The sequence below is a fragment of the Perca flavescens genome, chromosome 8 (assembly GCF_004354835.1).
Source record: "Perca flavescens isolate YP-PL-M2 chromosome 8, PFLA_1.0, whole genome shotgun sequence".
NCBI lineage: Eukaryota > Metazoa > Chordata > Actinopteri > Perciformes > Percidae > Perca > Perca flavescens.
Window position 1 is genome coordinate 25,599,097 of NC_041338.1, and position 17,021 is coordinate 25,616,117.

At 40.8% G+C, this 17,021-nt stretch overlaps 1 protein-coding gene across 1 annotated transcript in view; it reads left to right on the forward strand.

Annotated features, from left to right (window-relative positions):
* Positions 1-1,417: 1,417 nt before the first annotated feature.
* The window catches only part of sema3e (sema domain, immunoglobulin domain (Ig), short basic domain, secreted, (semaphorin) 3E), a 21,158-nt gene continuing 5,554 nt past the window's right edge, over positions 1,418-17,021 (forward strand). Inside the window, 8 exon segments of the mRNA XM_028586492.1 lie at positions 1,418-2,522; positions 11,324-11,484; positions 11,835-11,894; positions 12,612-12,731; positions 15,354-15,444; positions 15,771-15,887; positions 16,561-16,703; positions 16,792-16,906. Coding sequence (XP_028442293.1) covers positions 2,402-2,522; positions 11,324-11,484; positions 11,835-11,894; positions 12,612-12,731; positions 15,354-15,444; positions 15,771-15,887; positions 16,561-16,703; positions 16,792-16,906 — 928 coding nt within the window. The 5' untranslated portion in view covers positions 1,418-2,401.

Consider the following 17,021-nt stretch of genomic DNA (forward strand, 5'->3'; position numbering starts at 1 on the left):
GAAGCTGACGCTGAACAGTTGTCTTACCCTCAACAACAGATGAGAGTCTATAATTGCACCAGGCAATGGAATAACAGAGATAGTGTATGTTAGGAGACCTCCACAAAGTCCTTCTGTTCTGGCAGGGAACAGGTGCAACGTAGGAGTTGGAGTCATTAGATCTCAGGGTGGTGCAAGAGGGTGGGGGTGCAGCTGCTACAGCCTAATGGAATCATTTCCAATTCTGTATTGCCATATTGTCGTAGCTTGCCATTTTTAATGGGTAGCCTATACATTCACAGTCACATTCCCACTGTGCATATATCTCTCTTTCACTGTCACTCCCTTCAGCATATTCATCCTATTTATTCAGAAATATTGGTTTGATTTGTCTGTGCATGAGTTTGTGATTTTGGTGCAGTTTTATTTTTGCTGTTAATCAAAATCAAATTAATAAACAGTTATACCACAAAATGAACCACAAACAGATTTCAGAAAAACAAAAAAAAACTTTTTTGGCAGACTGATGGAATGCTTCCATGTAAGGGATCAACATGACTTAATGTTGGTGTCACCACGCAGCCATGAGAAAGAGACAGAGAGAAACAGATGTATTACAGAGGGCTTTACGGGAGACAGACAACGCTCTGCTCCAGTAACTGGACGCCTGTGGGACTTTCCTGTGGGATATGTGCAAATTCAATAATGACTCCAGTCACATCTTGTGAATGTTTTTGTTTTTTAATGTGTGTGGTTACTAATCAGATTCAGAAAGCTGTGGACCTTGAGAAAAAACAAAAGACTACAAGGACGCAATACAAGATAACATGTCAATGAGTTCAACATTAATATTTTACATGGTACTGACAACACCTGAATACACACAGGTACACATACAAAAACAGAGATAGACACTAGTAAATTTAGACAGATTACAGTTGCAGAGTAAGAGAAAGACAGACAAATAAAGTGAAAAAGCCAGGCATGGTATGATACAGAGGAAGGATAAACTAATAACTAGGTTTTACAGAACTGAGGAGTAAGAGAGGTGGGAAGACAGATAAACAGGAGAGCTTAAATGGGCATGGCATGAAAGAAACCTTGTACATGAAAATCCATGGTAACAGTGATAATGAGTATCCACATGGAAACAAACACAAAGAGGGCAATAATTGAAAATGAAAGAAGTGCTAGAGTTAAGAGGCTGAAAACCTTGGCTCATGTCTATGTTAATGTAGTGGAGGTAGGAACAAAATTAAGGTGGTGAAGGAGGAGGGCAAGGAGAGAGGAGAAGCCAGGGGTGGTCTGTAGAGTGACATGAGAGGCAGCATTTCCTAGAGGGGAGTCATACAGAGCCTGCCTGGGAGACACAGCACACTTAATCCAGCTGCCTGGGAGGGAGAGAGAGAGAGACAGAGAGAGAGAGAGAGAGAGAGAGAGAGAGAGAGAGAGATCTCAGGACGATCTAGAAGAAGGAGCAGCCAATTTTCAGCCCTTCAAGCTGATACACACTCCCCTCATTACGAACCACACAAACAGGCTTTTCCTCTCACACACACACCACACCTTGACAGGTGGCCTCTGCCCAGATCAGTATCTGTGGTAGAAGCCAGCTTAACTGACTCACTGAGGTTTGAGCTGAGGTTTGGATCCTCTCTGACTGTTCGAGCGTGAGCAGAGTTAGGAGAGCTCAAGCTTCACTTTCTTCTCCAGTGCAGAGAGACGGCACGCCAGGCACGAGGCTCCCCACTCCTCCCCTCTCCCACTCTGCCTTTTTGCTGGGCTCCAGTCCAGAGAATGACTGGCTCCAGTGGACCCAAGAGGAACGCAGCCTGAGGATACAGTACAGCAGCTCCAGCCTTGCCTGCCTGCCCGCCTGCCTGCTGGGACACAAATGCACTGAGGTTTTTACTAATCATCTCCAACACCTTTTCAGGATTCACAGGGTAGATTTCTTTTTTTTTTTTTTTCTGTCATCAGATAAGAAAGACTGGATCTAAGCTGGGCATACAGACAGACAAACAAACAGACGGACTGACATATGGACAGAGAGCAGTGGGCACTGCGGCGTGAATGTAGCAACTGGACTTCTCTTCTCCCTGGTTACTAAGACCAAACAAGGATAACAGCCAGAGCACTGTCCACCGAGGTAGTGGGTGGATGCAGCTTTCATCACACGGCTATAGGGGAACGCAGATACTGTATAGAAGCTGCAGACTATCGAGTTGATCCTCAATGTGGTGATCGTCAGAAAATGGACTGTTACCTCCAAGTAGACTTTTGTTGGATTGCTATTTCTTATTAAATATTGTTTGCAGGAACTTGTAGGGCAAAGACTTTTTTTTCTATTCATGGACTTTGCTCCCCGTGTTGAGTGGACTTGCAGGATTTCGGTGTATATGAACGTGGACTGTGTGTCTCAATGAGGATGGCAGAGTGCATAAGGACAGTGTATTTGACACTGATGCTGCTGTATCTTGTTCTGCTGGGCACGGCTCACACAGCCCACAGCATATACCCAAGGATACGGCTCTCCCACAAAGGTAAGAAATACAGAGTGTGTATTTCTTTTATTACCTTTAATCTACTCTGGCAACACATTATTATGGTGCACAATTGCAATCACTCCATTGTGTTTCACCAATATAAAGGCAAATACAGTGTTTAGGTGATGCAGCATATGTGTATTAAACTGTCAGGAATAGTCAATGCAGCCTAAACCGAAACTAGTATTCTCTGTTCAGTGCCTTCACTGGAGATTGAAAATAAGACAGGTGTAACAGAACAGAATTTTTCACACTTCAATAGTCTACTTTCCATTCTTGGCAGTGTACATGGCAGCCTTTTTTTGGTACCACTAAAATTAGCTAAATAAATGAATGCACATAGTTTTTTTTCTTTACCTATCTACACTGATTGAAAAAATTACAACCAAAAATGCACAAACACAGAAAATGTGCTGAGAAAAAGTCAGGGAAGCAACATCCTCTGAGTGAATAAAACAAGCCGCAGGTTATCATTACCATGTAATGAGATGGTCATTGAAGATTTATGGTTTCTAGCCTGAGAGAAACAGTCACCATGCAAGGTTGGATCTGACTTTGCGAAGTGCATACTTTTTCACTCACTGATAATCACAGAGCTTCCTTGTAGTTTGTTTTGATTCCTCGGCCATGCGGGCAGAGAATCCACAATGTGGCTTTCTCTCATGCCATAGCGGCAGAGCAATGGAGTTTTTTTTGGTAATGGTAATGGATGAGGCTGCATAGAGAAAAGTGTTTGTGTGTGGCTGTTTATGTGTGTGTGGGAGTGTGTGATATGTTCATGCACTGGTATGCGGACTGATCGTTGTGTATCTCTTGGACAATAATGGGGGTTTTATCTTTGTAGATAAAACTCCTGAGTAAACATTAGCTTTTTCTCACAGTTTCTTTGATCTCTACAGCAACAGAAGGTGATGATTCCACATAAGCCTGTTAGTCATGGTTGAATATAGGTGTGGAATTTAGATGGTCAATAAGTATATAAATATGGTGCTGTGAGTCTGAGAGCTGACAAGTCTGGTTCATCAGTTACATCTGTGAGCAGGGTTTGTCGTATTACGATATGTACAGTATTTTTTATTTCCCCCTTTTTTTGCATACAAAAAACTATTTTCCAGGTGTAATGGAAATAGAAATTGAATGAAGATAAAGTGAGAGACAAAGACAAAAAAAGAGATTGGCTCTTTTGGCCACAATAATGCAAAACTCATATTTCAACAAAAGTGAGCAGATCAGTGCTGATGTGCTTAGTCATGAATGCCACGTAAATATTTGTTATGATCGTGACTTAGATGCTGATGAATATCGCCCCAATTCATTAGCTGCCTGAGGGGAAAGTTGCTACAGTGATTGGCATCCCTCTCTCTCTCTCTCTCTCTCTCTCTCTCTCTCTCTCTCTCTCTCTCTCTCTCTCTCTCTCTCTCTCTCTCTGCCTCTGATACATGTTCTGGCTAGCACAGAAGGCCAAGAACAGGCTGCAGTTGGATCCCATCATTATGGAATGAAAAACATCTAAGCCTTAATATATGCCTCATGGGCTCTGCCGGTGATTTTTGCACACACACACACACACACACACACACACACACACACACACACACACACACACACACACACACACACATACACACACACACACACATGCACAGGCAGAATAGTGTAAATTCCACACACACCACTGTCTTGGATGCACTTCAGGGAGACGAGGAGGGATGTGGTTTTAACTGTTCACCCTTAGGACCAAAAAAATATTACCTTAACATCTGGTATCATAACAGGGTGGAAAAAAATAGATTCTGCTCTTTGACTGAAAGATTGATAATGGGAAAAAAAGTTAATATCGGTACAGAAATATTTTTACCCTACTTCTAGTCACATTGGCAAGTGTTGGATCGATCGGAATTTCAATAAAATATCGGATCAACTTTCTCCTGGTTTCTGGGAATGAATTCCTTTGGGAACATGATCATGTGTTTCAAGGACGACCTTACTACCATCGGGTATAGATCTTTGCATGCTTTGATGTTAGCCACACCTTACTCTTGGTGTGGAATTATTATCATCTATTCCCCATCTTCTTGTCTAGACTTCAGGACCAGTGAAGATTTTTCTAAAGGCAACTGATTCACTTTCACCCCAATCATCCTTTCATTTGCTTACTCCAGTTCCAAAAGGTTGTTGCGTAAATCACATAAAGTATTGAATTGCAATTGCAGACGCATAGCTGTCTTTAAAAAAGAATTGAACCTAATCTTTAACTACACAGCTTCCAAAGACCTTAAACACAAGCTAAAGACCTCAATTGCTTGGACTTTTGGCCAATCAAACTCCCTAAATCCTGGGTTATTATACAAAGAAATGCCCTGCAGGGAGATGTGCTCACTAAAGAACAGAAAGTTTGTATACTATTGTTTGTGCCTTTGGAAACAGATCCATGAGATTGGGATTTGCATCATCCAGGGCTCTTGGCAGCAGCTTCAGATCTCTGGGCCTGTGGTGTGAAATGAGCTCTTCTTTTAGCATGCCCATCAATTCTGCTGCTAATGAAGCTGTTGCGCAGTTAGCATACGTCAGAGTCACAACAGGTTGCAGGTAGGTGGCCAGGCTTAGATTTATTTCGCTGCCTCTACAGTACAGTCATAATGCTTGGCATAAGCTGCAGAAAGTGTGATACAGCAGTTTTCTTAATAGGGACGACCTAATCAGATTAAAGTCACTTCCAAAAACTCCTCATTTGGGCATAGTTTAATATGTTTGCTAATTTAGTTAACTTTGCACTAGTCTCACTTTGCCAGACCATCCACACGCTGCGGAGTGGATGAGGGTCTGGCTAGTCCACACAGCATTCCAGGATGGCAGAAAAACTGGTACCAATCACAATCGTCATGGGCGGCGCTAAGCTAAAATTGTGCATGAGAAAACTCAGATTTAACAGATAGTCTAGCTAGCTGTCTCAATTTACCCTGCAGAGATCTAAGGAGCAGTTAACCTTAGTCCTCATAAATCCACCGGAAAATTCCAACACAAAGAAAGCGGAAGGAAACTGACAACGGCGTAAATACATGAATCCGGCGGAATTTCCTGCGGCACCGGAGCAATCCAGAAAGTGGAACATCAAGGATATAGACTAACTTTGCACTTACTTCCGAAGTTCCTGTTATTTCAGTCATGTCAGTTCATTTCAATGCTGTGTTTTTGGACAAATCAGGAGAATGCATTCCTGATTTAGTGAAGCCTAAAATTTCACCCCACCCATATTCTGTAATAGGTACCTGTCCAGAACTGCTCAGGTAATGTGCACTTAAAGAAACCATTATCTGATAAAGAAAATAAAGACGAATGTGATATTAAAACTAAATTATAATTATTTTGGTATTATAATGTTATTGTTGAAGTCAGGCTTGTCTCTCGTAAAAGAGTTTAGTAAAAGTGTTCATGAGGGCAGCTATGGAAAACACAGAATAAAACTTGACCATTTCACAATAATTAAATTGACTCTGCATACCATCAGCATGTCTGCCAAAGATGTGTTTACAATACTTACAAGTCATAATCGTTTAGTAAGATATAGTATAAATATTTTTTTTCAGCAGGTCTGTGAACGGTGAATAAAGTTATCCGGTGATGCTAAGCTGTTCTGACATGCTTAACATCATACTGTATATGTTCGCTTATATAAATAAACACATGCGCTTTCCCTATTACAACCCAACATTTACCTCATAGAAAAGTTAAACAAAAGTTAGTTAAAGCACTTAACAGCTGGAGTTACTCATGCATGTACGTTTGTGCATATACTGAATGAATGAGAACATAGGTGAGCACATCAAGCTTGAGAAAAAGCATTGGTCAACAAATACTAAACACATTTCTTTTCTCCAGCATTTACTGTGAAACTGTGAGATTTAAGCACAAGGTGCTGAGATATGTGCATGTGTGAACACAGGGATTACTCAGGTAGCAATTACTGTGTGGATGAAACCCCCCTTAAAGCTGTAATTTCAAACCTTCCTCTCCAGACAAGAAACCACTCTTTCTATATATTTTACAACCTTGAAATAATGTGGCTGTAGGTGAATGTCTTCTGAGGGTGAGATGGGGAATACCAGTATGGCCTAAAGTTGTGTCTGCCTGAAATGAAATTAATGAGGGGGACTTTTATTTTTTTATGTTTTCTATATAAAGCTAATGTGCAAAGTGAGTAGTCCCATTAACTTTCTTCCGCCTACACGTACACCCCATAATTAACATTTACCACATTGGATCGTGGCCACGGGGCAGCCATAGACCTTATATCAAACCACTGGAAAATGGAAGCCATGGTGATGATTAGATAAATCACACCTTTTAGGTTAGCAAAGAAAACCCTCAACCCCCTCCCCTACGCACTCACCTCTCTCTCTCTCTCGCTTTCTCATTTAGTCTGTGTACATCACCAGTGTCCCTTTCTCTCCCATTGTGTTGTGTGTGTGCTCTCCAGTTCATTAATGAGATGTCCAGAGGGGAAGGCAGCTGGTGAAACTCTAATATCCTTTCTGACCTTTTCCCGCTGAATGGATCAGGAAGAGAAGATGAGTTAAGTTTGTGACCTGTGAAAGGAGAGAAGGCACAAAGATTGTTTGAGAACTTCAGAGAATATGTTGCAATGCTATAAGAGAGAGGGGAAAAAAGAGGATGGAGGATGTTAAGTGAGGTGAGCACTTCAAGACACCCCCCCCACACACACACACATCTGGAATATTGCAACACAAGTTGTAGGTTAAACTTTCAATAACAATAACGGAATAAAGGGAATAACTGATGTTAAGTGTCTTCTGCTACTTAAACAACTGAGGAAAATGTTGCTTTGTATATTCCATGAAAATTACAGTACATACGAAAATCAGTTTCATGAGGCTTTTGACATATAGCTATAGATTGACACACAGTGACCCACATATGAATAACTAATTCATTTGGGCAATGAGGTCATATAGATTACACGCGGTAGTTTGGAGCTGATGGGGATAGGCTTTAATTAAATGTCACTCAAATACGGCAAACTCATGACACACATTCTGTATGTAAATACCTGCAGGGTTTGAATAAGAGGTATACTGTATTTGTTCAGGCCAATAACAACATGAACTGTCAGTTTTCAATGTGTTCTCCTGATTTATAACATCAATCGGGTCATATTCTTACAGTCGTTGCTTAATACAGAGAAACACATGCTGCTCTCTTTCTCTCTCATCCTGCTCGCACACCCCATGTGGCTTTCATTTTGCTCTGTGACATCATCCCCCCCCCACACACACTATAGGATACTGGAACACAAGGCTGTATACCGATAACGGCATAACACCCCACTTCTCTAACTCCTGACTCCACCCCCAGGGGCTCAACAGTCTCAGGCTTCGACAGCACAAGAAGAACAGAGTCCCTCCTTATTCTTGTCCCCTTTAACTCCAGCCCACTCCAATCTTTCTCTTGGTTTCTGTTCCAGCACAAGTCCCATAACTCAATAAGTAAACCAAGCTTATTTCAACGGAAATATGAGACTACCTACCACAAGTTGTATATCTGACATGAAATAGTTTAGTATTGGCAATAGATTAAATTACTGTATGACAGCAAATTTAATTTGTGTTTTTTTAATTTCCTGAGGAGCTGTTGTATATAAACTCCTGTGTGCATTTATCTTTGACTGAACATGAATACCCCCCAGTGACTTATAATCAGAAGTAGATACTACTAGATGCTACTGCACACACACACACACGCAAACACACATGCAAACACACACACACACACACACACACACACACACACACACACACACACGTGTTATTGTTTTGTTGTTCTCCCCCAGTTAAAACAATATTTCCATACATGGAAAAAGAGGAGATCACAAAGTTTATTTTGATTTCACTTCAAATCTTCACAAGCATCTCTCAGCAGTCCTCAGACAGCCGATGAAAGTGTCTGTCTTGAGGGAGTCCTTTTTCCCTGTGTTTTCCATTTGAAGTGGGATCACAGTAGGGCCATGTGTCTCCCTGGCTCAGTTGATGATGGAGAAACACCCTCCTCCTCCTCCTCCTCCTCCTCCTCCTCCTCCTCCTCTCAGTTCCTTAGCTGATGGCTAAGGAGCCCTCACTGGCTGCAGATGGCGAGAAACAGAGAGAGAGAGAGAGAGAGAGAGAGAGAGAGAGAGAGAGAGAGATAGGAGAAGGGAATTGCGGAAATCCCCCCTTTCCCTTCTTCAGTCTGAGCAATGGCTGCATCTGTGTAACTGAACATAATGACAGAGGAGAAACTGTAAACAGCATTGTGCGCTTCTTAGTGTGTTAGTGTAATCACATCCACCAGTTCTGTTTTATAGTAACTCTGTAATCATGAGTAGTTAAGCCGATTAATCAACACCTTATTATAAATGTGATTATAGTTCCTTATCACATGTACTTGCATACTGGTGAGGAATGGATATTCTTTGTTTTTCTGTCTTTTTTTTATCCTCTATTCTCTATCCTTTTTTCTTTCAGTTTCAAGATCCAAGCTGGTTATTGTTAGAGGTTCCTCCTTTTGTTTAATCACGTGAGCATGGCATATAAACATTCTAGTTCAGAGTTGAACACTATGGATCTAAAATATCATGTTTACAATTCTACACATGCAAACAAAATTATAGAACGAAATGTATCTGTTTTTTGGTGTTTTTGTGTGGGAGACAGCGTGTGCATCTGGCTGTGTGCATGTGTCCATATAAATCAGCTGCCACTCATGATTATTAACAAAGACAAGTGAAAAGTAGATGGAAAAAAGGGTTTGGATATGGACTGTTTACTCCATCACTTTAAATAGCCGTCTACGTCTGTCATCTAAATAAGTGGTAGCAGATTTGGCTTCACATAAAGAAGGAGCTGATTGTTTGAGAACTCCGGCCTAACACTTGTAGAAAAGTTGGAGTGGAATGTTGGAGGACTGTCCTTGATCCAAGTTGATCTTAACTCAGAGGGGACTGTGAGGAGATAGAGGGGAGAGGCAGTATGTGTGTGTGTGTGTGTGTGTGTGTGTGTGTGTGTGTGTGTGTGTGTGTGTGTGAGAGAGAGAGAGAGAGAGAGAGAGAGAGAGAGAGAGAGAGAGAGAGAGCTCCAAGTGTGTGTGGATTAGATGATTACAGGAAGCATGTCTGAGCCCTGGCAGGACGCCACTGCCACATCCCCTCAGTTTCTGCCACCTAACCACCCGAGGTCTAATGCTACTCAAACAAACAGTCGCTTGTCTGCAACATTGAAATCTTATTAGCAACAAAATATACACAATCACCCACTCCTGTGGATACCTAATCCCATGTTAAACAAATAAAACCTTCTACTGAGTGTATGCTGTTCCTATGAGTAATCTAGAAAAAATTGAATTTAAACACTCTCTCCTTCTATCTTGGAGATCAAGTATCACTAAAAATACACAGATGCTAGGAAAACAAATCATTAAATTACCCCCTGTAACCCCAGCATGTAGAGACATATCAGCAGTATTTGAGGTAGCATAGTATTACAATTATGCTGGTGGTAGCCATTTTCCCCCCTCTTCATTTATTTAAAGGGAGTTTCTTGAAGAGAATTGTGCATGGATGGTTTAATGTGTGCATTAACGTGAACCCAATGGAGAGAATACAGCCTGTGAAATGCTAGTGTTATAGATTTGATCACAAACCCTGGCTTGTCTGCTTGAATCTGTCTGAGGTTTTAAAAGCTGTGCTAACACACACCAGATCCCCATTTCTTCTTTTACAAGGACACCTGGTCCAAACAGGTCATGTGTTAATGAAAGGTTTTTCAGGCCAATGTGCCCCAGAGGAAGTGCACACCTCTGGGGCTTAAGCACTTTGTTTAAATCTTTCAACCTCAAACTCTCCAGAAGCTCACAAAGAGCAGGTATAGAGGAGCAGCCTGTCCGGTTCAATCAGGTAGATGCAACTGGGTGTGTTGCATACTATCTGTTTCCACTATAGTCGATGATTATTCTGATGAGTGTGTGTTTATAAGTAATGACACATCTGTCATGGTCCACTGCTTCCTTTTTAAAGTATGATTTCACATCACCTAAAGCAAGACAGGGAGTGGCAGCTGATCTCAAACTACTGGCTGATAAAGAGACTGGTTCCGTTTCCTGTCTGATAAACCTTCTTCCTCCTGGTAAAAGAGACCGTAGACCATGCTTTGTAAATCAAATGTCCCTCGCATTAATCACAACATCTTTCCCAGGACTCATATCCCGCTTCTTCCATCGCTGCTTCTGCATAGTGTCTTTACGGATACGTTCTCCTCTCGGTAGTCCTTAAAGCAATTTATTGGTATGTACTAGTGCCTGGAAGGTCGGCTTTGAGCTGCCTGTACTCTTTTATACCATGTGAACTTTTACTGATGATAAAAAGAAGATATTTCTATGACCAAGCGACACAGTGAGTGGAGGCATAGGTGATATATGAGAGGGAGAGATGAGATAGAAAGATAACCCTGCTGTTGCTCTTTGCCATTCTCTTGGGGAAGCTATGAATCAGAAACACATGTTGCGATTGTGCCTCTAGGCCATGGGAGCAGTTGGGACTCAGACACAGGTTACTGGAGAAGTTAGAAATCCCTTGAGAATGGGGTTTGGTTAAATTCAGCTGGTTAGTACAGGTAAGAAGCAAGATGAGGATTCACGTTTAAAAAGAGATGAAAGTTCTGTCTATCCTTCTGTCTAAAGCTGCAGACTTCTATTGTGTTGCTATAATTTTTTGTCTTAATCTCTTTGTGTGTGCGTGTTGTTGTCTGCAGAGCTTTGGCAGCTGAACAGAACCTGGGTGTTCCAGGGACACGGAGCGTCTCTTCAGCCCCAGACCATGCTTCTGGATGAGGGCCACGAGAGGCTTTATGTTGGGGCCAAGAATACTATGTTCTCCCTTAGCCTGGACCGGGTCAACACACACCACAGAGAAGTAGGCCTGTTTTCATAACCCCCCCTCCCCCCCTGCCTGTTAGGAAGTGAGACATGTTGAACTCACAAACCAATAGGGCAATAGGTTAGCCAAACGGAGGGTGCATGTGTGCATCTGCATAGGTCTGTGTTGAGCATAAAACAATACTTTGACTAAGTTTTTATAATTACAAACTGAAAAGGTGGAATGATAACCATATGAGTATGCAATGAAGATAATGGTTGTTTGGTCACATTTTCAACTATACAGTACACTTAACTATGTGTACAAAATATTTTATTTCTTTTTTTTTTATTTAGAGTGAAACAACTTATTTGTAAGTATGAGTGCAAAAGTATTTTTTTTCACAGATTCAGTGGGCCAGTACAGAATCTCAGATCCAGGAGTGTTTGATGAAGGGAAGGGATAAGGTAAGGTACACACTCTACATGGCTGCATACAAATATATAGACTTAGACTTCTCTTTATTGATCCTTTTGGGATGACTCCCGCAAGGAAATTGGATTTCCCGCAGCAGATTTTAGCAGCTTACAAAACATTCTTTGAATAAAGAGGTATAAAAAAACACAGTATAGAAAAAAATACAGTATAAGAATAACAATAAACTTTTAGCTAAATATTTTTACAAAAAAATAAACAAACAGTAAACAACAATAAACTACAGATAAATAAAGATATATATATATATACAGTATATGTTCTCAACTGGGGGTGGTAGTATGGATGGATTATCAAGAGAAAAGCACAAATGCCCAGTTGACAATGTGCATTAACTTGGCATTGAATATATAAAGTAAAATTAATTTATAATGTAAGTAGATAGATCCATTATAAAGATAGATACTGCCAGCATGTATGGATTTCTTTGCATATCTCAATGTGCTCATTAACCTTTGTTTAACCTGAATTATTGATGTTATTGATGAGGCAGTAAAAGACCTAGGGTCTCATTTATAAACATGGCGTACGCACAAAACAGGGCTGGAAATGTGCATACACATGTATGTTTTATAAATGAGACCCCGGCATTTTTCCTGTACACTATTTTCTCTTGCTTGGCCTCAAAACACCCTCATGACCCCTCACCCAACCACCCTCTTCCCTCATCTCTGTATCTATTCCAACAGTCGGAGTGTGCTAACTACATCAAGGTTCTGCAACAGTACAATCAGACCCATTTGCTGGTCTGTGGAACAGGAGCCTTTAACCCCATTTGTGTCCTGGTCAGAGTGGGACATGCAGGGCAGGTGAGTCTCAGAGAAAGAATTAGAGCTTGGTTTCACAACCAAATATGCAAGCGGAATTCAAAGGGTTTCTCCTGCCAGAGATCTTTTCAAAGTCAAACACCACTTTGACATTACTTGACTGTTCCATTGTGTATATTTATAATTAGGCTTTTTCTTACTTTGCCTGCTTAAAAGCTGTGGCTGCTTTTTGTGAGCATCTGATATTTACTGCAAAGAAGTGGCAGCAGAACTGATGATTATTCCGACACAAATGCCAAATTTCCCCTATGTTTTTCCCTCTTTAGTCGAAGTAGCCTAAACCTTCTTCACACTGTTTTGATGTTTCAGCCAAGAGCTCCTAGAATTGTTAGTATAGCTTGGACTGCTGAGATATTACATAAACTCATGCTACTGCAGTTGAGTTTATCCTCCTAGCAACAAGGAGTGATGTGAGGTGGAGATGGAAAAGACAATGAGTAAGAGAGGGTGGATTTTTTCTTTTCGTCAGAGGGAGAGAATTGTTTTGCATAAAGTTCTCATTTATATGGAAAAAAGCTGACAACACTTTGGTACAAGTGACACACATACAGGGAGAACCAGGTTCTGTCGGAGCACGTTTCAAGAGGTCAGGGAAGACTAATGTTCTTTCTCACTCAGGGGTCAATAATATGTGTGTGTGTGTGTGTGTGTCAGCTGCACAGGAATGTTTTGCGTGCATTATGGTGTTCATGAAAAATTGCCTGCATTCATCTGTGCAAGCGTGTTGGTCCACAGTGTGACACATATCTCCCAGATGTCAAACATGGAACAGTCCCCGGTGTGTGTGTGTGTGTGTGTGTGTGTGTGTGTGTGTGTGTGTGTGTGTGTGTGTGTGTGTGTGTGTGTGTGTGTGTGTGTGTGTGTGTGTGTGTGTGTGTGTGTTAGAGTGCGAGGAGGTTTCCACCCTGCATTCCAACACTGGTCCAGTATAGGTCGACCAGGCCTGTCACACCATCCAAACAGGAACCACTCTTAGCCATCACTCATATCATTGGAATGCTCACAGAGTGAGCCATATAAACCACTTAATCTCTCTACGCGGTTGCCTCACATGAATTTCATACTTGCTGTATGAGATTACATCAAGTCTGCAATTACCATTAAGCTTGACATGAATAATATTTACATAACAAGTGCCATTTATCCAGCCGACCGATTAGATTAGATTAGATTAGATTAGATTAGATTAGATTAGATTAGATTAGATTCAACTTTATTGTCATTTAGCAGAGTACAGGTACAGAGCCAATGAAAAGCAGTTGACATCCAACCAGAAGTGCAAAAGAAGCATTAAATACCAAAGTGCAGGTTGAGTACAGTATTCTGTGCACGTGTAGACAATGTAGACGTGTAGAGATTAAGTAGACGATAGAGATTAATTATGTACAACAGTGTATAGTTAGATAGATACAGGTTTTCCAGATTGCATGTCTACAGTGACAGATAAGGAGTATAGAGGGTTATGTACAGAGTATAAACAGACATTCTATATATATATAATATATATATTGCACAAGTTTATGGGCAGGTTATGGAATATAAAAAAGAAATACATTGTTCAGTTTTGGGTGTTAGCAGTGCAAGGTCATTGATGAAACAGTGCAGGAGTAAATGTAAAAGGGTAAACAGTGAAGTGCAGGAAATGTAACTAGGTTAACAGTGTAGAAGTAAAAAGTAAACAGGTAAACAGCTAAAGTGCAAGTGCTAGACAGGAGGTGAAGTTGGGTTCAGCAGTGTTACAGCCTCTGGAAAGAAGCTGTACCTGAGCCTGCTGGTGCGGGAGCGCAGGCTCCTGTATCGCCTGCCAGATGGAAGTAGGGTGTAAAGACCATGGTTTGGGTGGGTGGCATCCTTGACAGTGCTTTTGGCTTTGTTTGTACAGCGTTTATGGTATGTGTTGTGGATTGAGGGGAGTTTGGAGCCATGAGTAACAAATCCACAAAGTGGACCACTGGCCCAGACAATTAAAAAAAAAAAAGTACTGCATGTAGAGCAATATTGTACCAGCCTATTTTACCTATTTTTTGTTTGGTTTTGTAATTATATGATGGATGACTCAAACCCTGAAACTGACTTCTGTTACAATCGTATGCCAAGCAGTAGTCACAGCACAGTAGGGTTCCGTGGCTGCTCATAAATCAATATATGACATCCCCTCTGATCTGCCAGTGACATAAACACTGTGTGGGACATAAGATATGAGCTGTGTTTCTATAGGGAGTTAGGTCTATGAATGTATGTGTGTGGGGGGTTATGTGTGTGTGTGTGTGTTTCTGCCACCTGCTGTGCAGGACAATGCGATTAGAAGAGTAGTGAACTCATTAGAGAGCAGAGCATTGTTGGTTATACACATTCAGTCAAAATCTACATTTGGTAATCCATCACTCCATGTCTCATCCATCTTTCTTTCTCCTTCTCATCCATCACTTTCTGATCCCTCCTCTCTCAAATTCATCTTTCTCTCTCTCCACACACGACCTCCTAGGGTTTGTCTGGATGTTGTTGAAGTCTTTGCAAGGGTAATGCTTTTGGGTGTGTGCTTGCTGTATTCATATTCATGCATGTTTGTGTATAACTATGCCTGTATCCATGTGGTGTTCTCAGGACAGGTTTGCTCTTGAAGAAGAAAGTGTCATGAGTGGCAGAGGACGCTGTCCATACGACTCCAACAGTCCATGCACGTCTACACTCTCCAGTAAGACACTGCTCACTCTATCACTCATTGTCTCACCATCAGCTGAACTAAAAGCACAGTTGTGAGACTACAATGTATGTTTCCATTCCTACCACGCATTTCCACATTGAAGAGAGATGTGCTCACTTTGTTGACCTCCAACCAGTCAATACTGCCATCGTGTGGTCATTTTTCATGCCTGTATTTCAATCACAGTAAAAGGGGTTTCACATTTACAATAACATATGCATTGTTATTAATTGAGGGGTTGTGTGTGTGTGTGTGTGTGTGTGTGTGTGTGTGTGTGTGTGTGTGTGTGTGTGTGTGTGTGTGTGTGTATACATTAGGAGGAGAACTGTATATTGGCCTGTACACTGACTATTGGGAGAATGATGGTGCTTTTTGTCGACTTAACAACCAGACCTACACACGCACTGAGAGAGACGACAGGCAGCAACTAAATGGTTGGTGTACATTACAGGGAATGATCTTCCTTTAAATGCAATGGAGTGCAAACAGATATAGCATATGTGGTAGCAAGTCCTAAGTATAGTCCTAAGTGTATATATATATATATATATATATATATATATATATATATATATATATATATATATATATATATATATATATATATATATATATATATACGGTATATCAAAATAATGTGACAGTTCAGAAAATAAGATGCTATTCACATGACATGTTATTATTCATTTGTAAATGCTTACTAAATCTTACTTATGTTCTTTCCCAAACCTGGTAGTTTCATGAGTGATAATCGTTAAAGAAAATGTGACACTGGCAAAGATGTACTATAACTGTTCTTAACATGACTGGTTCTATTTGAGGATTCATGAGGTAATGTTGTTTCATTTAATTTAATTTTTTAAATAATGAAACAATATGTTCACATATTATATGTTCACGTATAAAGTTTTCTTCCAGACCAGGCATGACAAATATTTAATTATTTTAAAGAGATCCCTACCATAGAACACTTCCATGAGTATGAATTTAAAATGAACAGCTTATTATGGGCTTACTGTTTGCACTACCTCCACTACCTTACTGTTTTTAACTTCATTTTATTCACTTTTATTCCAAGCCTTATGTTACAATTTCTTCTCTCTACAGAACCTAAATTTGTGGGGTCAGCGGTTATTCCTGACAACGATGACAGGGATGATGATAAAGTTTACTTCTTCTTCACTGAACGAGAGATTGATGCTGAGGGAGTGAACAAGGCTGTGTACACTCGTGTGGGGCGAGTCTGTGCGGTGAGAATGCAAATGCTGTAGAAAGATTTCTGGCCATAATTCAGCCAAAGTACTGTGCTCACATCCTGTATCTGCCTTCATCTCTCAGAATGACCAAGGAGGACAGAGAATGCTCGTGAATAGATGGAGCTCCTTCCTGAAAACTCGTCTTATCTGCTCTGTGGCTGGACCAAATGGCATTGACACACACTTTGATGAACTTGGTGGGGCTACAAGGGAACTCTTTACATGCCACCTTATTTATTTTAAACTTTGAGGTTTCTATGCTTGACAGTATTGTACACATCTGCATCTACATCCCTCACGATTTGGATTAAG